We start from the raw sequence: 24,411 nt of genomic DNA, 5'->3' as shown, positions 1-24,411 counted from the left end.
GAGGGGGTAATTTGTAGTTCATTTTAAGCAAATTAGAAAATGTGAGTGTTACATCAGTGTTATGAAAACATTAACATTGAAGGCTGAAGGAAGCATAAAGTAAGAATTTCCCCTCACTCTTACATGGGTTTCTATATCCATTACAGATCAGATCCTTATATTTCAGCTATTTAGGTTTTACCTAATTTGTTATTTTAAAGGGATTTTCAGCCATGATTCTTAAGGAATTATTTAATTCTTTAAAATAAAAACAAAATACACAACTACCTCTAATGTAATAAATGTTTTGATTAAAAGGGACATTTCTGAACCTTCTGCAGACAATACCTGCTCAGATGTGACAGCATTTGTGACATCACCTGTACAGACTTTCACAAGGATTTTGAAGTCAATGTTGTCAGTTTCCATTTTTGTTTTTATTAATTAGAGAATTGTGCTATTTATTTTCTAGAGGGAAAAGAGTTCACTAAAAGCATATCAAATTTGTTTACCTAATTAAATGGAAATGCAAATACATTTTTTTTGTAAATTACAGTTGTTTATTGGTCCTTGTTATTTTGGTGTCACAAATGTTAAATATTTGGTGCCAGTTAATTATTGTATGTATAATCAGAATTTCAGAAAGGCCAAATGTAGGACAAGATAATCAGTGTTTTCTCTTGTATGAAATTTGACTTCTGCATTGAATAAACCAGTTGTAGAGTTTGCTGAGATCTATTTAAGGTCTTCCTATAAGTTGTTAGATGATTTTGGAGGGTAAGTCATTAAACACTTTTCAGTAGTTCAGATTAGGAAAAAATGGTATGCTAATAGCAGAGAAACCACAAGATCTGTGTCTGTTAGTGGAAAAATAGTAGCAAACTTCATCCTGAGCTTGGTTAGATAAATTTTTATGTCTTATGCAGGTCAGTCGTCTTTCAGTTCCGTCTTCTGGCTGGAATTTGGGGGTCGTATTTTATAGCTGTGTTTTAAAAATTTATAAAGTGACTGAAAATGATGCAAAAATTTTTTGCCAGTAAAACTGCAGGGTTGAGAATTTTGCAAGCTTTCTTTTAATTAAGAGGACTGAAAAAACTTGAAGCAAAAGACTTTTTAACACCTCATTTGCCTGAATATTTATTACAATTGTAATATAAGGAAATACTGCAAATTAAAATACTGTAAAATATGTATATTAAAATTGAATTGTATTATGATTTTTGTGTGAATTATGAGCTGTTTTATTAATTTTAAGGCAGTGAAAACTTTTAGAAATACGTAGAATTCTGAGATTAAAAATGAGTTGGTGTTTTTGTTTGTTTTTTTACTTCTATTACTTTAATTATAGTCTGTTGTTCTTCTTGTCACTGCCTTGGTGTGGGACATATTGCGTGACTAACTCAAAATATCAATTTGTATTAGGATCTCTAAGTTGGTAAGATTTTGTAGTATTATTAAATTGTAATAACTATTTTAAAAATACATGTAAGTGATTTTTCAGTTATTTGCCACAAAGATTTGTATATGTTCCTTATAGTTTACATATTTTTTGTCTCTAATTTCTGTGTACATGAGTAAAGTAAATGACAGAATATATTGTGACATACGTCTCAGGATTTGTTTTGGTTGTATAGAATATGGAATTGTATTAGGAAAATTCTTGGTTTAATATTTTGTCAGAACTATTGTGACATCATTGCTTAGAGATGCAGTTGATCTTAGAAACTTGAATCACTTGAACCTGATTTTCTAACTTGACCGGAAAACAGGAATTGCACTGACAAGGCAGTCTGATTAGTCAGTAGTTAATCTTGCATAAGTTTGTGTTGATGCCCCTTCTCCCTTGCATCTTTCTTGCCCCCAGCCAATTACTCTGTATCTTTCCTTTGTGCTGATACTAGCAGCACAGTGACCTGAAATTGTTTTGATCTGATCACAACCTATCTTCTTGGAGTGTGCTTTTCGTAGACCTGTCTCAGCTGTATGGGTACCAGTGCTGATGCAGTGGAGTGGGACTTGGGATACACTGCATGCTTCCTTCACAAGCGTTCCTCACCTCCCCAAATGGAGTATGCTGCTAGTAGATTGTCTTTAAAGTGAACCAAAGTGTCCAAGGACTGAGACTTACATTCACCATCAGTTCTTCCTGGCTAGTACCAGATTTGTGCTAGGACAAAAAATGCATAGCAATTAAAGGCAGAACATGCCTGTGTTGAATGTTTACTCCAATGTCCTGAATGTGAGATTTTAATTTTTCAGGAAAAGTGCTTATGCAAGTTTGGAGATGTCTAACATCAGAGACTGACTTTTTCTAAAGGTGCTAGTAGCGTCCAGTGCTGAATTAACTGGAGAGTGGCTGGCATTGCCATGGCGCAGAGCTCTAGTTACATGGCAGTGTTACAGAATTCAGCTAGAACTGTGAATGCAGAATGTTTGAAAATCTTTTCCTGAATTTTTCTGAAAGTGTGCTCCTGTGAAACGACTGATACTCTACTATTGGCCATTTGCGTTGTTAAACCCTTTTGTTGTAGTCCTTCCTTTGAAAGTGAATCCTAATCCAGTCTTTCCTCACTCTGTTTCTCTCTAACTCTGCTTACTACTGTGTTGAATGTGTGTTTTGTCTTGAAAGCTCTTCTGTTCTCATGTCATTTTTTAAAAATATAGTTATCAAAACTGTAATTGAGTTGTTTATCTTGGAATAATAATATTTATAGTATTCCTAGAATTCTGTAACTTTATAAATGAGAACATTTTCCTTTTTTTGCAGTACTGCGTACTTAAACAGAGGTTAATTGTTTTTAATGGTTAACTTAGAGCTACACAATGCATGAGCATTTTAGGTTATTCCTGTAACTGTTTATTAATTCAACTAATTCTTCACTGTATTTCATCTGGTGTTTCTCAGCTCACTGGCATAGCTTTGCCACTCTGAAATTCTTCCCTTTCTTAATAAACTTGAATAGTTTTACTGTCCTGCAGTATATGTAGAGGTGATTCTAAATCATTACTGTATATATTAATTAAAAGCGTTCCTAACAGAGAACTGTAGAGCTTCATGGGCTGAAATTTGAAAATTTGACTGTTCTATTTTGGTCTCCTCCTTTTACCCAGTTTCCTTTCTCTGTTCGACTCTACTACACGACTTTTTTTCATTCACACAATTAGTTTCTTTAAACTTATTAAAAGAAGATGAAATAAATTGTGTCAGTCTCTATCCATTTTATTTTCTTGGTGTTCTTAAAGATAGCCCATATGATGGACATAATTTTTCTACTCAAAAGCAGTCCTACTTTGTTTATCTTTTGTCAGTTTGCGTTATTTAAATGTGTGATTAAAAACAGAATTATACAGTTTTCTTCAATTGCCATCCAACCGGCTGACTTGAAAAGTTCAAGTTCTTTCTAAGCTTTTTTTTTTTAATCTTGAGGGATTGGGTGTAATTCTCCATTTAGAATCCTTCAGTTGAACTGTTATCAGTGAAGGATAGCTGTTTTCTGCCAGTAGTTTTTACCTTTCTTTACAATTTCTGAGTAACTGTGGATGTATTCTGCCTAGTTCCATTCTTTAGTACTTACCACTCTACTCCAGTACCTCCTTTTTGATCTAGAGTGACTGAAAGTATTTGTCTCTTACCTGAAGCAGATTCTGTTGTTCTCTTCTGAGGTAAAAACGAAGGGAAAGAAACCATTCTGGTTCTTTGCAAGTACATAATGCTCAGCTGCAGACTTCATTTTGTGTCTGGGTAATTTTTCACAAAATTTTCATCTTTCATTCTGTTTGAGTTTTATATTTGCCCTGCTTGGAAATTTACTACATCCTATTTTCTGAAAGCAGTAATTTAAGATTTAATAATTTTCCCATTTAACTACAGTGTTTCTTTTATGTAAGGAAACGTAAGTTCTTCCATCTCCACTCAACTGATTCCTTATCTTCTGTGATTCCATGATGATATAATTGTATGAACAGGGTTAAAAGCTGGAAGCATGCGGTAAAGAGCAAGCAGATCCTGAGGGCTGGGTGCTATATTTTCCAAATTTTGCAGGTCCTTATGAACAGAGCATTTGGTTTGCTAACAAAAGCATTGCAAAATATGATCCAGGATGAAAATGGGGGTTAAGGTGGGGGAGTGGATTTGAAGTCTTTATTTCCTGTGCCCCAGGTTGAAGTTCGGTTTCACCTTTAATTTATGGAGTAGTTTCTTTCCCAAATGTGATGGAACTGAAGTATTTTGTGGTTACTCTTAAATGGTTCTTGAATTAATTTCTCTATACTGCATTGGATGGAAAGAAGAATACCTCCCACTCGTGTTTTAGTGCCAACAGTATCAAGGAGTATTAGTGTCAATAAATAATTCCTCTGAACTTCATTATGTGTGATATTTAGCCAGTTTAGAGAAATAAAAAAATCCTTGAAGTGGACACTATTTAAATTTGGGGGCATGGGATTTTCTGCAATTAACTGGTTTGCTATGTTAGGCCAATATATTAAGCTCAGGCAGTTTTGCTGCTAATTACACACAACTTCTCTGGAGTATCAGATATTCAGATCCATTTTATGAATATGGTAGGGAGAATAACAACTGTAAAACAAAGCACTGTGCATGTAAGTGACTGTTAGCGTGTATTTCAGAAGGGATAAATGCTCACCATATGGTACAATTACTGTGTCCAAGTTTTCAAATTAGCTTCTCTCATCCTCCTTATTACTGTCTTTAAAAAGAGAGGAAAAAAACCCAACATGATTTATCTACTCTGCAGCAGAACTCTTGACGCAAAACAGCAGCCCAGTTCTGTCCAGTTTTTTTTTCCTAGCATAATAGAGGCTGTCGGACTTTTTTATACTAATTACTGTGTGAGCCTCAGATGAACCCCCTTCAATTCACAGGGCTTTGTTAAGGGAGGAGCTGTCAATGTGTCTGCCCGTTTGCAGCTGTGCTGTGGCTTTAGCTTGCTTAACATTATGCTGCTTTTTAGACTTGACAGAAGGGATTTTTTTTTTTTTTTTTTTTTTTTTTTATTAAGGCAAAGCAGCCTTGTAGCGAAATGGTTTAAGCAGCTGCATTGTGGGGAAGCACAAAGAAGTTATTATTGTGTCTGTTTAGGGGGGTCGGATGGAGGGGGGAGATATTCGGCTGCTGTTGATGCCGATTGTTGACTTGCCATCTGCCAGATAGGGAGAAGAAAAAAATGACAGCTCCAGCAGGGTGTTCAAGAGGTTGTTTGGAGAGACGCATAAACATGTGCAGATGTCGAACTGAATAATGGCAAGAACTTGAGACGGTTTATGATGCTGCTGTTGTGTGTGCATATACAGAATGAATGTATGTGGAGATTTGGTTAGGAGGAGGGTATGTATTAATTATCATTGTCCCCTACCGCCTTTCTTACTTCTGTTAATTAGTTCAGGAGTTTAATATCTTCCCTCCCTCCGTTGTTTATTCCTAAAAAGAGCCTTTTCTTGTGGGGAAGAAAACTTCTGATTTCTCCATGTGGTGGGTTTTAAAAAAACAAAACAATGACTTAACAAATTTGGTACTTGTGGATGTAGAAAGAGTAATGCAGTTATTTCAGTCTCAAACGTTTGGGAGACAGGTGCTTTACAAGTTCTTACATAGCTTTGTCTGTCTGCCTCAAGACTAGTAGGTTGCATACCCCTACTTCTGCATCCTGAGCTTTTCTTATGCGGAAAGTACCAATTGGTGATTGTCTAGTATTACAGAGTAGGCAAGTAAATGCTAGGGGTTAGAATGAGATTAGCAACTAATTTTCTCTTTCACTTGATCTTATTTTCAGTTCTTTCTCCGAAGGCAAAGGGCTGGTCAGGCATAACTTATATTTTACAGTTGCACATAAAATAAATTTGGATCACTCTATAGGAATACATTCTTCTTTCTTCCACTAAAATCCTTTCTTATTTCTTGTTCAGTGATTTCTGGTCATGATGAGTTTCCAAGATAACATGAAAGAAGTGTGAGAAAGGATATAAAGGGAGGGAAATTAAGTTAGCCCAAAAAGGGCTAAACAAAAGCACTGTTGTCCAGGTGATCTCTTACTTTAAAGGTAAAAATGAAAACTTTTTAAATAATGACTTTTTTTCTCTAGTATTATTTGACATTCAACATTCAGATATCTGTGTTGAACTGAAAAATGGAAAATTAAATAGTGGTTGAGGCCAGCGTGGCTATGGATTGCAGTCATGTCTTCCAGTTATCAACACGTTTTAGGGTTTTTTGGTCAGTCACACTGTGACTTAAATATTATTGAAATGAACCTAACCACTGCTTCCCACCAAGCCCTCACCAAAAGCGAAGGAACCCCTTTTTATTGTATCTTCCATCCTAGGTCTGATAAGCATCTGTAGGTCATGGGTAACAATAACTACTGATGGGAGCATGTGCTGTGCCTTTCTGTTGTCACTGTGGCAGAGTGGAAGATGTCCATTTTAGGTTATGTCAGTTTTAACTGAATATTCAGGTGTGTCTACCTCCTACCCAAGTACCAATTTCTGCGTCTGAGTCTAGACAGAGGTCACCAGCACTGCAGATTGAGATTTGCTTTTTACCTGTTGCATTGTTGGTCCTTCTTCACAGAATTATGGTGTTTGTCCCTACTGGTGCGAAGCTCGGTTACTCTGGGTAGTGCTGCATTGTTGTATATCATGAAGCATTTCATGCAACCAAAAAGATCTCCTGGTGTGTACAGCAGTAGTGGAGCTGTTTCAGCTCAAGCAGTTTGAGGAATCTGTATATCTTGTACTGATTCTTTGCAAGTGATGCAGCCTAAGTGACAAAGCAAAAAGGTTGACTTCAGCGATGTGCTTGATGAAGAAACGTAGATGAATGGTGTTGGTGCTGGCTTTTTTGGCACCTGGCAAGATTTGAGGCTAAGAGCACACCTAGTGACAAGGAGAAAGTTCAGAGGAGCTATTTTAAAATTGTTGCAATGTGCCAGTTCTAAAAGAGAGACAGTTTGCTTTGTGAAAACATGCTAGCAAGTGTACAAGTTTTAAGGGGTGAAAAGTCACATAATTTTGACAACGCATTAATCTGTTAAAGAAACTCAGCTGAATGGTAATGCTATTGTCAAATTTATCATACTCCTTTGCAAACAATGGAAATTTTGAAATTTCTAGTACAAACTAGTGTTAACTGTCTTACAAAATTTTGTATGTAGATAGTATTAAGAGGATGCTTAATTCACCTTGGCTACATGTAAAAAGCATTTATATTTTAATCATTTGATTTAATAAATTTTTACCAAGTACATGAATTTAAATTTTTGCTGCTGTAGCTGACTGTCTAATTCACTGTAATTTATAGATAAATATTCGTATACTCGTCCTACTCTTTAAAATATTTTCAAAATCTACAAAAGATCCTTTGGTCTACTAGCACTTGATAAAACCAGAAGAAAGGAAAGTAATATTTTTTCTGGTATACAAAATACCACTTGATACTGATAGCCTTGTATAAAAAAATTACAAATATTTAAAATTACTGAGAACAGTAAGGTTTTAGCTATAAAAAAATACGTGACACAATATTTCAAATATTTTTTTGCATTTACCACAAGTACAGCTCAACACTATTAAAAAATAAAAAGCTGCTCTGAGAAGCAGCTAAATAGTGTAGCATTTTTGGGCTTTTATGCTGTAAATCCCTGTGCAAGAGAGAAATTTAGAAAATGTGAACACTGTCTCTAAATGTTTCCAGAATACAGACCTTGGTTTTCCATTCCTGAATAGCAGGCATATTTAGAAAATATTGATCTCCTTTGTTGCTCAGGGATGCTGATGCAATACAGGACTCTGTTATTCCAGACAGCATGTGGTAATATCAACTGCTATTTAATTTATTTATTGTTCTAATTCTTATCCTTCAAGAATGAAAGGGAAGGGAGAGTGATGTTGAAACTGGCAAGTTTTTCTTCCTGTTGGCTCAAAATGGGCATGGTAAAGGTCAATTCTCAATTTGTCAGGATGTCAGCTAGCTCAGTATTTCTGGTATGATTTTTTAAAAGGACAAAATTTCGTGCATATGAAAATGAACATTTATTTTCCATGAGATGCCAAAACACATCAGTAATTTTGAATGGATATTGTAGATGCCCAGTTTGAAAACTGCATTTATGTTTGAATAGTGATATGTCTCTGTTATTGAATATTTTTCTCTAGATTTTTTTTTACATGTTTTAGAGAAAAGATTATTAATGCAACAGAAAAGGGTTGAATAAACAGCAGGAGCTGAAGTACTGCTGCGTTTATACAAGATAGGGCAGTGACTGATTCCATCAAAATGAAAAAGCCATGGTGGCTGGTCATTTGAACCCTAGAACCCTGGAACATGTGTGCAGGTTACATTCACAACCTTGGGGGAAGGAAACCCCTGAAGTAGAGCAGGGAAAATTTTTCCATTGAGGAAATTGGTTCTCCCCATCGCTTTAGCTGCAGAGGTGTGCACCTGAGACCATGGAGAGCTGCCTCCATGTCTTCGTCCTGACTGCGCTTCTCTGCTTGGGAGAAATCTTCTTTCCTAGTAGGAGCCCTTCTCTTTGGTCACTGCTTTGTACTGCCTCAGGAACAAAGAATCTACCATTTGCCAGCTCTTTGGTGCATCTTGTCTGGCATGGAGGGCAGAGAGTTGTCCCTCCTTTCCTTTCCCCTTGCTCAGCTGAGCCACTTCTAGAGCTCATACCCGAGGCTACTCGCTGCCTTCTGCAGAATATTAACATCTGTGAGGTTTTCACTGGTTTCTGCCCACGTACCTATAAATAGGTGAACATAAAGTGACCAGTCTTACTGATATCTGCGCTGGATCATTGCGCTGTCATGCACAGTGAAAGGCACTCTAACTTTCTCACATAAACTTTCCAGTTTGCAAGAAACTTTATGGAAACCTAGCTGTGGTATAAGCCAATGCCCACACATAGCATGAAATGTTTCCTATTTCCCAATTGGGACTGGAAAAATTAATTTGAGTAATGTAAGTACAGATGTGCTCAAAATGTCATTCAGCATTACTGGGAACTGTGGGAAAACAGTATAAATAAATGATCACTGTCTCATTGTAAGAGAGAATCAGAAAGTGTTAGTTCCAAATTCTGCTTTTCTTTGAACTACCAGCAAAGACTTGGGAGAGGGTATGTGATAAAAATACCTTTTAAAACACTAAAGCATGTTAGAAAAAATCAATTTCATTTAATTTTTTGGCATGTAATAAGATTTTTGTAAAATATGTGATGTATGATTACACATTTACATTAGATAGAAGGACATATCAAATTATGAGGACAGGTTATACTTTCTAATTTTTTTAAACAATTATTTTATTTTTTACAGTAGCAAATTTCTTATAATGAAATTAGAAGTAAGTAAAATATTCTAAGAGAAGTGCTTTACATTTACATAGTGTCTACTGACTTAATCAAATAGTCTGCTGATGCTTCCAATCGTGTGTTAGGTAACACTGCCCTCAGAGGGCCAAGGTAAGGAAATTCAATCTCAAAACCACTGGCATTGGTACTGATAATTTCATTTGACCTGACATTAATTGCAGTTGTTTCTTTTAAAGAAAAATTGCATATGGATATTTTATTGACTTTTAAATAATTTTGTTTAATGGTCTTAAATAAAGTCATGTTTTTCCCTCTCTGTTTATTAAATGTTATTGTAGGGAGTTTGATTTAACAAAAAAGAAGGGAAAGCAATATTTGTGTATTATTTCTATTAAAGCCATTTGAATAAATTGGTGAAACAGACAAGAGGCAGAATTTTGGTGTGTTCTTGGAGGTGGTTTTTTTTTTTTCAGTTTGCTTTTTCTTGTTGTTCCCCCCCCCCCTTAAATCTCACTTATGTCTGTGTGGCAGCTGTTGCTTCTTTTAAGGAAGCAAGTTTTTGAACTCAGGTTTCTGTTGCTTATCAGCACTGTATATTAAAGACATTTCCTTCACACCTCTGAAACCATTTACATATTGAAAAATGTAGATGTTTTTCAAAGTGATTATTTTAAAAAATACATTTTTAATAACAAGACTAATTTTAAATTACAGATTAATTTTTCAATAATGGCTAAATTTCCATATGCTTCAGGATTACAAGTGGTGAGGCTAACAATAGCAACTCTCAAATCTGAGGTGAAAAATAAGTGTGAAAAGAGTTTGAGTTTTGAGGTGAAGTAAAAAAATTACAAACTTTGAGTGGCACATTTGTCTAACAAGGATTTTTTTTGACTACTCATATGATTTCTTAGAAAGCTCTTGTTTCTGAAGCTCTTCAGCAGTATCAAAACTACCAACATTGCATTGCTGGAATAAACATAGTTTGTGAAATGTCCTGAAGGCAGGATTCTTGTTACTGTCTGCCAAAGGCAGAAAAGAAAAATCATTAAGGCTGCAGTACAGGGGCGAATAAAGAGGCAACCGTGAGGGTCATGTTCTAAACAAACCTTCATTAAGCATTCTGTGTTACTGTTGTTAGCCAGTGTATTATTAAATACAACGTTAATTAAAGAGTTGCATGTTACGAGGGTGCTTTTTGCATGAAGATCAGATTGCATTTTCATGTGCTTCGGGCATATACTGCTGTGTTCATCTTCTGGGTGTATTCTCTCGGTAGTTATTAAAAGAGAAGACCCCAAAAACATAAAATTGATTATAAATTTGTGCTTTGTGTCTGCATATGTATTTATTTTCTGTATGTATCAGCGAGATACATATTCTAGTGCCACTTTTCTCAAGTAGCTTTAAAAACTTTGCCTAGAATTAAAATGATGTAGGAATTACTTGGCTTTCTTTGCTACAGTGGTTGCAATTAGAAACCTCTTCTTACTGTCTAATAAACAGATCCTAAAAGAACGTGTTTTTCAACTTAGAAGGGTATAAATTTAGGCAAAATAATAATTTAACTTACATTAACTCAGCAGGAAGCAGGTACAAGCCTATTAATTCTCTATGGCAGATTCACTGCTTTTTTAAGTACTGCAGCTCCATTTCATTAAATTGTCAGGATATCTTGTGGTTTGGTTAGCCTGCCTGGACTTATCCTTTCTCATGGAATTTTTTTCACTTGAATTAATGAATTTCCGTTGTAAATTTCCTCTAGTTTTCTTGTGTTGAGATGTTTAACAAACATACACTCCAAATATCTTTAAAGTGATTGAATATTGCTCATACCAAAAAATGTACTTTTTTTTTTTTTTTTTTTTTAATGTGAGGCTACTCAGTTAGAAGACATGGAAGTTTTTCCTTTTCAGATACACTGCTTTGCTCTAGCATTTTTTTTAATGGACTATTTCTTTCAGGGAAGTTCAGTAAGCACATGTCTGTTCAGATGATTTTCTATCTTTAGGCAGATTATGTAGAAGGAATGCAGTTATAAGAGAACATCTAGAGTGCATTCGAGAGCCATTAAACCACTTGAGCAGCTAAGTGAACTGTTCACTGATACCACCATTTACTTTAGTCCTCAAAAGTGTTCACTGATTTGTTAATTAAATTGCAAAATAAATGTAGGGCAGATGATAAATATTCAAGTATAGGGCTTGGAGAGGGATTGGAATATTGGTCATTTCAAGACAAAATTAGGGGGTTTATGTGTGTGTGTTTGTATAGATGTCTTGAAAAAGCAGTCTGACCATCAATAATGTTGGGAAACCGTTTAGAAGAACCATTCCTTAAAGAAATATGTCTATGAAAGAAACATATGGATCCTTATGAAGCCATAGTGCTTTACAATTGCTTTCAAATTGCTTTTTCTATGTCTAGCTATAGTTTGCAGAGCAAAGACAGAGGTACAGCTGTGCTCATGGGTAAACTGGTACTTACCTGTCCTATGATTAGCTTTTGTCGAAAGTTGCTAACTCTCTTCAGAGGAGCTTGGAAGTGCTAGTCATACTCTTCTAATGGTTTTTCTCCAGGCAGAACATCAGCCACATAACTCTATAGATGATCAGAAACCTGTTTGGTTTTCTGGTTAAGAGACTTTGCATTTGGCTGCTAGTAGATACTCCATCTAAGTGTTGGCCCAAACAGTGAAGAGGGAGTAAGTGATCAGAGAAGTGTGTGCTGGATCTCTAAGGACACCTGTTAGAATGGTCGCCTTTTCTATAGGTTTAGTCCTGGAGAGTGTATGTAAGTAAACAAAGGCTTCTGTTCTTTTCTGAGTGACTACTAAGTGTACTTCCCCTATCACCCTTAAGTCTTAGAGCCGAGTCTGCTTATCTCCCTTTTCAGTTTATTCCTTGCAGAAAGGAGGACTCTCTTTGAAACCTGGTTGACCTGCTTTGGGCATGTTGATACTGTCTCCATGCTGTCCTCGAATTCATCAGTGCGTTTAGCTGCCTGCCTACATGGAAGTTAACCCACCTTAGAACTAAGAGTAAGATCTTGATAGATTGTAAACCCAGCAACTGGCACTTTCTCTCATAAACAGTCACTTACTCTTACAATGAAATGAGGTATAACTTATTAGGAAAATACAGAAGATTCTCTTTATCATCTCTTTTACAAAGCAACTAGGATATTAATATTTTTAAAACTTATACTGGATGATCTGATATGTAAGGTTTTGTTTTGGCTTCAACTTTTGAGTCCATGCAGATTTCAGCAAATTTGTTGCAAGGCATATTTTAAATAGTTCTAAAATATGAGTCATACCGTTACTTAGGCCTATGATTATTTCTTTTTCAAGTATTCAGCAAACTTAATTTAAGAAGTATTTACCTTTTTATATAATGCTGATGTAGTTTGCATTGTTGATATTAAAGTTACATATTTATTTTCCTATACTGCCCTTACATTTCTTCTTCAACTTACAAAGTATCTCATACCTGTTTGTTTTGATTTGGTTTTTATTGCATGCTCTCTTGTTAGCTGGGATTTCCCATTGTGAAATCCGTTCAGAGTGGCAGTGTCAGTAGAGATGTTCACAGTCCAGCTAGTACCGGAAGTCTGAGATAAAGCTCTGCATCAATACAAATGTAACTAGTGCTGTATCTGCTCTATTCATTTTGTGATCAAATTAAGTCATACTTTGACTTTTTCAATTCTTTCTACTTACATGAAAATGCCTATATAAAAAAATCAAGCAGGTACCCTGCTATCTAGAAGCAGGACTAAATAGGAAGTTTTCCTGCTGAGGGCCAGATAACATAAGCCAGCCTGAATAGCCCAGTGTTAGTTTTTCTTCTCTTTCCTCTTCTCCGTCTCCTATTGCAACCCCTCTTCTCTACTTTGAAAATCAGAAATTTTAGTGGCTGCAGTTAGATTTTTTTTTTTTAGGCTATGGGTATCATCAAAATTCTTACAAGCTGTGATCAAGTTCATCAAGGCCATACCAGTGATTCCCATGTGGAACTTCAGTGACAATTAGTTGATTGCTGTGATGGAAAGGTGAAGATGCGATTAATAATGTTTAGATGACCCTTTAATGAAGTAAGCTCCATGTTAGGTGGATGTAAACTTCCTTCCGACTTTTGAATTGCCTAAAAGCTATGTAGCTACAGCTAACAGGGTGCTGAGGTGGTAAACAGCAGTAAGTGTCTGGGGCTTAGCACAGGACCAGTGCAGCCCCTGGAATGGTTCATTCAGAGCATTTTGCAAACGATGAGAAGTCTTAGGTGTGATTGGAGATTCTGCATTGTTAATACACTTTCTTCTTAAAATTTTCAGTTGTATAATGATGAAACAGTGACTTATTTTAAGTTTAAATAAGTCCTCATTGTTTACTCTGCAGAGTATATAGAAAACAAAGATGGGAAAAATTGGGCAAATCTAAAGTAGCCTGTACTTAACTGAGTAACTGCACTCTAAAACTGAAACTGTTGGTGGGATTTTCGTGTGGTATTGTAAAGTATAATAGAATGAAAGAGATTTTTTTGCCCTTAATAGCAAATAAGTAGCATTAATTAAGCTATTGTCTTTGTGTTCTGTATGTTTCTGATCCTAAATACCTCATAGCTTGCAGAATCTTCTGCTTAGCCTGGGGTAGGGGGAAGATAGAGATGGTAGGTTTATTGCTGGAATTATCTCTTGGAAGGTAATTGGCTTCTACTTATTTTTTTTTTATTCCTTTTGCTCTCAGTTACATTTGTTAAGTGTATTTTCTGTAGGTTTTTCAATTACCCTCAATTTTCTTGTATTTGTTTAGTGTATGTTTCGAGGAAATTAATGACTTTTGCATTGGCTTAGCAGGGTAAATGTTCTACCTTGTAGTAGTTTAGATTTCACTTGGTTATTAAAAGTCAAACTGTAGTGCTTATTTTTTTTCGGACAAAAAATTGAATTGTTTATAGGTGTAAAGATGTAGGATTTTTCAAAGAGTGTAGTGTGATTAAATTTAGAATTATGGAATATTACTATACTGTACTTGTAGCTTCTTATTCCAGAGGCATCGTTCTACAGTCCAGGCATACCATTGCAATTCAATTTTCTCTTCTTTTGGTGGGAGTTAAGATTTTCTCTGTAAATGGAAAATATCTTAAAAGATTTTGGTATAACTAATGTTAGACACTGATATATTATTTTTATATTTTTTGATATTCAAGTTTAGGTTTTTTCTACAACACTAATGAACTTTTTTTTTCTACTTTAGGAGAATATATAAAAAACTGGCGGCCAAGATATTTCCTGCTAAAGACAGATGGCTCTTTCATAGGCTATAAGGAGAAGCCCCAGGATGTGGATCTGCCATATCCACTCAACAACTTTTCTGTGGCAAGTATGTATTTCCAGTACTTATTCTTTCATCATATTGACAGATTATCTGCTATATATTGCTTCATGTATAGTTCAGAATTTATTGATAACACTGCAAGTTTTTTGCTATGTACCATACTAGTGCACCACTAATCTTACCTCTACCTCTACAAGGTATCTTTACAATAGCATAAAAGATTTTATCATGGGTTGGGTTTTGAATGTTTTTGGAAATCTAAGTTCTCAATTTTGTGCATGTGTGTCTGAAGTGTCTGTAAATAACAATGACATTTGACAAATGATTGTTGTAAGAAGAAAATTCCTAGAAAGATCATTGACCTCTTCTCTCTTTTTCATTGGTATCTCTGAATTCACTTGAAAACTCTAATTAGAAAATTATCTAGACTGTCAAATGACGCAAAATCATGCTAAGCTATTTTTCTCTTGGATAATCAGGTAATCAGCTCTCCAGCCTTGTTAATCAGTAATTTCAAGCAATCAGACAATTTGCATATATATTAACAAAACTACGAAGTGTGTATCTGTTGGATAAAGTGAAGATTACTTGTTTTCCAAGAATGTTTCTAAAAGACAAATCTGTAGGTTTTTTTGATCTGGCAGAATGAGATTCATAGAAGGGTGTTTGTGAATAGAAATGGAAGTATTTGAGGAGCCAAATTAAGGGGACAAAAAAATCTCCCGGAGTATGAGTTGCAGATATCACACATAGAAACTTTCAGAAGAACACTAGAAAATTTACCCAATTTCTTTTAAAATTGTATTAAGGTACTGTAATACAGTAAGTGGCAGTGTTTAGTTTTATAGAGGCGTCTAGGAGCTGCAAGAGTATGTGTATTTACAGAAAGGGTTCCCTTCGTCTGCATTGTTGAAGATGGAACAAATGCTACTGGGACTGAATTTTCCTATTTTCTTGATGAAATTGTTCTTGAGATTGATTCAGCCTTTGTGTATACAAAGTAATTTGTGTATTTTATTTGGTAAGAAAATAATCTCATGCTCCAAGTGCATGTCTCGTCTCACAGCCAGAGGAGGAAAACTTTGCATGTTGTGATTGTAGTATAATTCTTACAAATGATATTGACTGTGCAAACCTTCTAATAGTATTAGAGGCTCGCTTTGCCATGTTGCTATTCAGCATAAAAGCAGTGATGTCATTAAGTTGTTCATATGAGTAGGAATTGACTAGAACATAAGCCATTATTCCTTAGTTATTGCTCTGCATATTCTAACTACGTTTTTATGCAGTTAGTAGTTTTCTAGGTACCTTTTCCCTAGTGTGGAGCTGAAAGACTATTTGTAGAAACACAGTGGGATTTTTTTGTCCTGCTTTACCATGTTCTTCGTTGCATGTCCTATCTTCCCTTGCTACAGCAACTAAAAGGGTGATCCAAGTGGTAGTTCTGCTAAGCAAAGAAATACATAATTAGCAATTAGTTCCAGTGTGTTTATACTGTTGTTGGTTGGGAGGTTTTGGTACCTAGAGGTCACGTTATGTGATTCTAGTATTAGAATGCTGTCCTTGAACTTTGCCTTACTGTAAATGGAAAGATTTTATATTGTTTTCCAAAATGACATCATCACCACCTCCACTGCTCCCCTCTCCCTCTCCCCTCCTCCCACTCCTCCCCCCGCAAAAATCCTTTCTGCAACTAGCAAGTCCTGTAGGTCTGAGTCTAAGGCAATGCAAGCTAAAGGAACAAGCATGCAATACTAATTGAAAAAAATACAATTTTGATAAGCAAGATGGCTTTTTCTGTTTTCTGGCAGGAAAAGGAGTAATTTTATCAGAAATGATTGCTGATCAGTGCAAGAATAGGGAGATGTATCACTCAGAATCTCATGAAATTGAATGAAGTGCCTGTGTAGAATTCACAGGATGAAAAGCAAAACAGTATGGTATTGCACTCTAAATTGTAAGGGACTGTAAATTTTTTCATCAGCTGTTTTATCTGTCTGAAGATGAGATCATCAGTAGGGCAAACAAACAAACAAACAAAATTGTTATATGAATGAATCACATCTCATGGGAAGTACCTGGTAAATGTCAAGAACTGGTCTCATGGCCTCTGATCCAAGAGTTCCTGAGCTGCTGCCGTAGGTTTGTGGCCACAAGCAGTGCAACATATTTTTCCTGTAATAGTGAAGTACGTTTTTCATAAATTACTAGCCAGGCAGATGGAGTGTGAGATCACTGTTAATACCATCTTGATTAGGTTGGCAGGGACTTAAAGATATGTCTTTACAGTCCTATCTTCACGTAATCTTTGTAGCTATCTGTAAAGTGAGAATGTGGTCTCAGTCTACTTTTTGCTCTCCAGATGATAGACATCTTTGGCTCTTGCTTGCAGGTTGTTATTTAAGCAGAAAAGGCCAAGGCTGCAGTATTATTTTCATAGTACTGTTGGAGTTAAACACTTGAAAGTTTGCACAGCTCTGCTTTGTATGATACTTGTTCTGTAGTTTAAAACTTTATAACCAGCTCTGTCGAGCTAATTACTTCCGTTATATAAATATTTCCCCCCCAGTGTCCGCTGCCTTCCAGTCCTGTGATATGAGCTTTACTTTTGTAAAAGTAAGGTTCTTTCCCAGTCACTGTATCATTTCTCCTAGTGTGGCTCCCTAAAGTTCCACACCTGAGCATTACCCTTTCCCTGATGTTGTGTCATCTGTGTACTCTGTTGGGAATGACAAGAAGGCTGGAGAGAATGAAGTTATTTTACATACTACTAACAGTGCTTTCAGTAATAAATATGTCTTTGCTAATAAAGCCTTTCTCATCGGATGGTGTTTTGTCATAGGATGTAGTGTTCAGAGACCATTCCTTTTCCTTGGAGTGTTCTGTGAGGAAATATGGGGGGAAGGCATTTGGAAGCGGATGCATAAACAGATAGACACTTCACTTAGGGAGAGACTGAGGCATCACACATGCTTCAGTGCATTGCCAGCCACCCAAAATGCAGTGGAACCACATGGGCCTGTAATGGAGGTGAGGGATCTCTCTCCCTTAGAGCACTGAAGATGAAACAGAGTTGACTGAAGGATGCAACAGAGTGGGGCTGGGTGGAGCTGAGCCCCAGGGAAGGATGCAGGACTGCCCTCAGGTGTCCTGAATGGACTTTACTCTCCCGACCTCAGGTGCACATGGAAGGCAGCAGTGTGCACTCCACACTGCATCTCGGACCTGCTGCATAACTCCAGGGGTGAACAAATCAGTCAGATCTGGTGACACTGGATAGTGTTTAGGAATCGCTCTGGCTCTTCTCCTGTGGAGCCAGCCAATTTTACACCAAACAGAACTGCCGCCTTTTAAATGGGAGATGAGCGAGCTGTGTATTTGAAGTATGCTGTTAGTCCCTTAATGCTCATGCCCTGACACTGAGACTCACAAAAAGCTGTGCCGTAGTATGTAACCATGCACTTGAAGATAAATGAAGGCGGTGTAATTACACTGGGGGGAAGTTCATTGTGAAAACTTAAAACCGGTTGATACTGGTTTTCAGGGATAAATTCAGAAGTGTGAGCTTACTTGAATTGGCTGGTTCAAAATCAGTTCAGCTCTTTTCAGGTAGAAAGAAGCAGTTGCAAGTAATCAAGCTGCTGTAGCTTAAACAGATACTCCTGATTGACTGAGTCACGGTAACTGTGTGGGTGTGCATTTCTAGCCCACTTCAACTGCAAAATAAAATATGTTAATTTAAATTGCTTCTGCTTAGGCATTTATGCAGTCAGAACCAGTTTAAAAATACTTTGGCTTCAATTAAATAAAACCAAACAACAAAATCCGACCAAAAAACCCCAGTGTGGCCTCGTAACACTGTTTTCAACTGGTCCACTGTTGCGTAAGTGGAATCAACGCTGCCTTGTGTAAACCACTTTGGTCTTTGATTGTCATCATTATTTGGGAAAGCAGAGTGGGGAAGAGTTCTACTTCAGTTTTACTTAAGGAACATGTGTGACTTCACTGATCAAAGAAAAATACTTCTCACATACACAATGAGTATGTAGGTAATCACGTAGCACATTTGGGATGAAGTATCTCTAAGAATTGGCCCTTTGCCTTCATTTTGATCTTTATATGTGGAATAATTGGGAAGAGCTGTATCCCTTCTCAGTGGTCTTTGAGCTTTGGCCAAAAATGATGTCACCTGGAATTTCTTTCCTATCTTGAAAGACAGTGCTTTCTAAGCACTCTGTGGTACAGCTACCATTTTTCTTGTCTTTGGAAAAAAAAAGCAAATTTTAGTTATCATGAGAAGGTAAAATTTTATAAATTTTCCTTTATTTTATTTTCTCTGCAGAAGTGATTATTGATTTACCTTGGCTATTGTAAATGGAGAATCTGTGCAACTTTTTCCTAGTCTTAATGTTTCAGTGGGCCAGAGACAAGATTTTATTATTTTTGGGATTTAAATATCTTCAAAACATGAAAGTTGAAAGGTTTCAGGGGAATAATGTTAAGAGTTTAAAGAGTTCTGAAGACATTCTTTAAAGAAATAGGTAGGAAAATATATATGTCTGTTGTAAGTGAGATTAAATTATACATCAAAATGCCTTGGCATTAGACATGACCTTGTGGATGATTCCAGAAATAACTTTTCAATGAAATTTAAGTAGTTTTTTTTTTTAAATTGTTACAACACTGGATAACATGAACCCAGAGATGAGCATGTAACTCTGGATATTTGTAATTACGGTGTGGATTTTATTCCAAAATAATAACAGTGGAATTGAATAAATAATGTTCATTCAACCCTGAAAACACTTGTGGAGAGAAAAAGGCATCTCTGTGTAATACACTATGTGCAAATGCATCTATGGAAATTCAAACTCAAATCTGTATGTGTATAAGACATATTTTGATCTGTGTTGGAGGGGGAAATGTTTAGCTTTCTGGAAAACTAGACCAGTAATTTTCTTTGGAAGGCTTTCATATTACTTTATGAATGGTTTCTGGATGGTATAGTTGGTATTCTGTCATTTGACTTTGAAATTTGGGTTCAGTTGTTGGCTTGGACTGTGAATGAATATGAGTTCCTTGGTCTCGTCCTTCCATTTTAGCAGATAGTGCTTTCTCAGACACCAGTATAGCATCCTGTAATTTCCAGTTATCTCTATGTAGGGCCTGGTATAAGCATGGCAGGTCTAAGTTTATAAAAAGCCAGGCCTGGGAATTTTCATGCTAGTGTGATAAACCCAGTTTCTTAAATAAAATTGGGGTGTTTCCATGAAGACAAAGTAAAGCCCAGGCAAAATCCATGCAGAAATCTCCTATTTTCATTCTCCCTCTTTACATGACAGGGCAAATAGCAAACTAGTTGTAATGCCAGGAAGAATGGATGCTACTGTGGTACTTTTTGAAGTATTAGAAATAAAAGACTTTCTAGCATGATGAAGTGCATCAAGTTTGATCTTTTGCACCTTCAAGGAATATAATTAAAGGGGGTTTTATGTTTATTTTGCAGTCATATATGTTGTTATATTATCAAAGCACATATAAGTACTTGTCAGGAGACAAGCCCCGCAGAAGTGGGATTTCTACCCATACAGAACAAAAATTCAGTCCATGCTCCAAAATACTAAAATTCCAAATATAAAACAAGGAACAGCAGATGGACGTAAGCAGATGGGGGGAGTATGAGAAAACAATGAGACAGTATTAGCCTGTAGTACAGGCAGTGGTCTCAGCACATCAACAACTAATCCATTGTCAAAGTTAGATTTTTACTATCTTATCCCTTTCTTTCTTCCTCCCTCCTTTCTTCACTCTTGTTTTTTAAGGCATGGTGAAGGAGAGTTTTAAGAAGAGTTTAAAAGGGAACTGGTATGGCAAACAGAAATTAGAAATGCTTTTGAGAACTGGTGCTGAAATTATGAGAGTAAAAGGGTGGATGGCATTTTGATACTGAATAAAGAGTGATAAAGAGGATGATGGTAGGCTGCAGCGACAGACCATGTTGACAAGGTACCTATATTTGATGTTTATAGAACTGGGTAAGAAATGAGGAATACCAAGAAAAGAGTGATATGATCAGAGGTACGATGTACAAAAATGATCTGTTTAACAGTTTTGGGGATGACTTTTTTAGGGTAAACCTGCATTTGTTGGGACCAAGGAAGGGATAATAAATTGTTCACATAAATCTCTGTGTGACCAAACTTATTTTTTAAGGTGATACTCCCCTTAGATAAGATGTAGTGAGAAAGAACAAAACCTTTAGGAAAGCTTCAGAAAAGTAGGTTTCCCATATGGAGTGGGTAAACAAATGGGAGAGTCAAGAGACATAAAGCTAAGGTGGGGTGTGTGTGTGTGAGTACACACATGTATTTGCACATATATGTAAAAACCATAGCTTTTCCTATGTATATAAGCAAAAGCATGTGTCAGTGTTTTGAAAATGGTGTGTTAGTTCTACTAGTTGTCTGCTCCTTGTCTAACAAAAAAGGTCATCAGAGAAGTGTGTGGAGTGCAGAGTAGCAATAATGGAAGAAGACATTTTTAAGCAGTTTGTTCATTAAATTTTGACATGAGAAAGAAAAAAAATTGGAGCAGCAATTGAATAGGCAAAGGTTGGGACAAAAATGTTTATCCTGTGAAGGAAAGACCAAGGTAAGAATAAGGTTAAATTGTAATGCAAATAGATAGATATAGATCTGTACACAGACACCATTCTATATATTTAAAAGTGCATATATTCTAAACAATACAAGCAGTGCCTTGATACTCTTTTTTTATATCATTTGTTAATCACAAGAAGTTATCCTTTGTGCTAAAACTCAATCTGTATTAGAAATAATTTCTCAGATATGCAACCTTCTGTTCATTTTTTAGTGCATTTTTTATGGATGCTTGTATGTTTAGTATTCTTGTCTAGCCGTATCAACACACTCTGCTGAAGTTGAAACCTTTCATATATGAAATAATAAAATGATATTAGTACTCTTTCTATTTCTTTTTTTTATGCTGAATGACTGCATTTAGGAAAATTATACTGGTGATTATATGGTTAAAGTTATAGAATTCAAACTTTAAACTTTTTAATAAAATCTGAACAGATGATCTGTGCTTTTTTTTTTTTTTTTTTTTTTGGAACTGGCAGGTTTCAGGCCCTCTAATTGGCTTCCCAGCTTTGCAGAGTAATTACAGCTTCAAGCAAACTTTGTCATCTGTGGTTCAGAATGGTGTAAAGTAAACAGAACGTTTTGAAATACAGTTTGTAGTTAGAGTTGCTCAGGAGAGTTTTAACTAGCATAACTACTTAATTTAGATAGTAGCAGTTATTTGAAAAAGATAGTCTAACATTTTAGAATTTTTGGGTTGGTTGTAGATATGGAGATGAAAGTTAACCTCTGGTATGTACCTGACCTTGGTGTTTTTTGTTGGTTTTTTTTTTGTTATTTTTAAAAAAGAGAAATTCAGTGCTAGAAAAACATCCATTTTATTTCTTTATACTGTCATAATTTAATTTTTTTCCATTTTCTGTATACATCCAGAAGTGGCCAAAGCAGTGTTACACACTTGTTGGAACAGAGTTGTCTATTCCTGTTACTGATTTTGTATTTTGCTGCTTTGAACAAGTGTTCTCCCTCAAGGTTTTTCCTTCCCTCTAATTTTAAAGGGGAAAATTCTCATGACTGATGTTTCATCCCAGGAAGACAGAAATCTTTAGTATTAAAATGTGTAATTCCAAGTTGTAGATGGCTAGCATACAAGAACACAAAGTTGAGTCTGTCTGTTTACTGGCTTACTCATCTTTTTGAATGATAATTTAGACTTCCAACTGTTTTGAGTTGAGATTCAGCCCTTTAATTACATATGTTTATGTATAGTAGCAAACTTGAAGACATTATGGTAGAATGTTCTCTACTCTTGGTAATGACCCAACTATCACTCGAGCATTCGGAGCCAGCTCTCAGTAGCCAGTTTCACTCTTTCTTCTGTGCTTTTGTAGTTTCCAAACTATTCACTCTGTCTAAAACTACTATAGTTTTTCCACTAATTAGTAGAAAAATATTTTGGTAATTAGCAGTAACTGTGTATTACAGCACTTATTCATCTTATTAGATTTTTTTTCCCCTAGTGGTAGGTGAAAGACATTCACAAAGAAGTTTTTATTCCTGTTGCAATCATGGCAGAAATACTGTTTATCCCATACATTTGTATACAGCAGCATGTGAAACATGGACCTACTAAATATCAGCAGACTTCAGTTGCTTTTACCTACTAGAGAAGGATGGGTAGCACACCACTTTTAGAAATACACTGGTCCTCCACTTCTTTCCGAAACTCTTTTTGCTTCAGAAGTGAACGATATGAATGTATTAATTTTTGACCTTCCACAAGGAAATCAAGTCTTTAGCCACTTGTAACAGGATATTACAAAAGCTAATTAAGTTTTGCTAGATTTTATTTTTCAATAATATCCTTCAGTCATAGGGAAATGGCATTTTGCGGGTTATGTGTTTGGAGGGGTTTTTTTAATGTTTTCAGTGCCATTTTCAATTGTTAAGGGTTTTTTTTTATTATCTGTAGTTGATTTAGTTAATCATCTGTAATGCAAATGCAGAGAGTAAATACTCTTTTGTAGTACCAGGTCTTATTATATACATCCATATGTTTTGTTCTTATTAATAATGTGCATCATCACTTTGAGGACTGACTGAAAAAAAGTAATATAGGTAGTATATTAGATACAAATTTTCATAATACATGTAACAATGTAAATATTTTTATACTATATATAGTATATCCCTCTATATAGGTAAAGACTATATTATAGATAGCATTTGGACATAGGCAGATGTAGTTCTATTAGTTCTAGTTTTTTCATACTTGAGTTGAAAAACCTAAATTAATGCATTTTAAATGTATGCATTTTTTATGTATTTGTGAAGAGAAAATAAATGGTCAAATTCAAAGTCTTCAGTCCCATTACAGGCACTGGAGAGAATGTGCTTTTTGATTGATACAGATTTTTCTGCAGGTTTGTCTCTGTACCTTTTTGCCTTCAGGTTGTTCTAATGCAGTCACCTCGCTTTTCTCTCTGGCAATTTCTTTTACCTTCCTTCCTCTATACTAGCTGTTCTAGTTTAGTTATACTCTAACTATCCTCCATGGTTTTCTTTCTCACATAGGTTCCAGTCTTTTTCCTGTTCCATTTCCACTTTTCTCCCTTTATTCCCTAGTCTTTTTTTCCTACCATCTTTCCTGTAAATAACTTGCTGTATGCCATCTATGTACACTGGATTTTGCCTCAATGAGGTAGTTTCTTTTTCGTGTTATCTGAGGAAGAGGATGAGACATTATGAATATAGGTGAAAGAGCTTTTCATTTAGCATGTGTAGAGATGGGAGATAGCTGTAGCCTCTGGTTATACTCAATGCATAGATTTTCAGTGATTTTATTCTTTAGTAATTGTAATTTTTTACGCTCCTTCCACTACACTCTTATCCTTACATTTGCCAAATGCCTTACATTACATTACATGCCTTACATTACATGTGGCCAAATGCCTTACATTTTTACAGGAATACTGAAAGGATATCAAAGATCTTGGTTTGCCAAGTTTTAAGTCTCATCTCTAAAAAGCAGTATTTTCCAGGAGTGTGCAGCTTAGGCAGACACCGAGTAAAGAGAATTTCATCCTACATGATTGAAGTGTGGTAGGATTAAAGATGAGCGGATGGTTTTGTCAGGAGTAAGATGAGGTAATCTTAAAGCAGA

At 35.7% G+C, this 24,411-nt stretch overlaps 1 protein-coding gene across 2 annotated transcripts in view; it reads left to right on the top strand.

Annotated features, from left to right (window-relative positions):
• The window catches only part of AKT3 (AKT serine/threonine kinase 3), a 151,937-nt gene that overhangs the window by 61,960 nt on the left and 65,566 nt on the right, over window positions 1-24,411 (top strand). For both annotated transcript variants that reach the window (XM_027657331.1, XM_027657330.1), the window contains exon 3: window positions 14,566-14,691. In XM_027657331.1, the coding sequence (XP_027513132.1) occupies window positions 14,566-14,691 (126 nt within the window). The remainder of the gene's footprint in view (window positions 1-14,565; window positions 14,692-24,411) is intronic.

The sequence above is a fragment of the Corapipo altera genome, unplaced genomic scaffold, assembly GCF_003945725.1.
Source record: "Corapipo altera isolate COAL_440 unplaced genomic scaffold, ASM394572v1 2c, whole genome shotgun sequence".
In the NCBI taxonomy this organism is placed as follows: domain Eukaryota; kingdom Metazoa; phylum Chordata; class Aves; order Passeriformes; family Pipridae; genus Corapipo; species Corapipo altera.
Note: the sequence above shows the minus strand (reverse complement) of the source record. Positions and strands in the feature narration are given on the sequence as shown.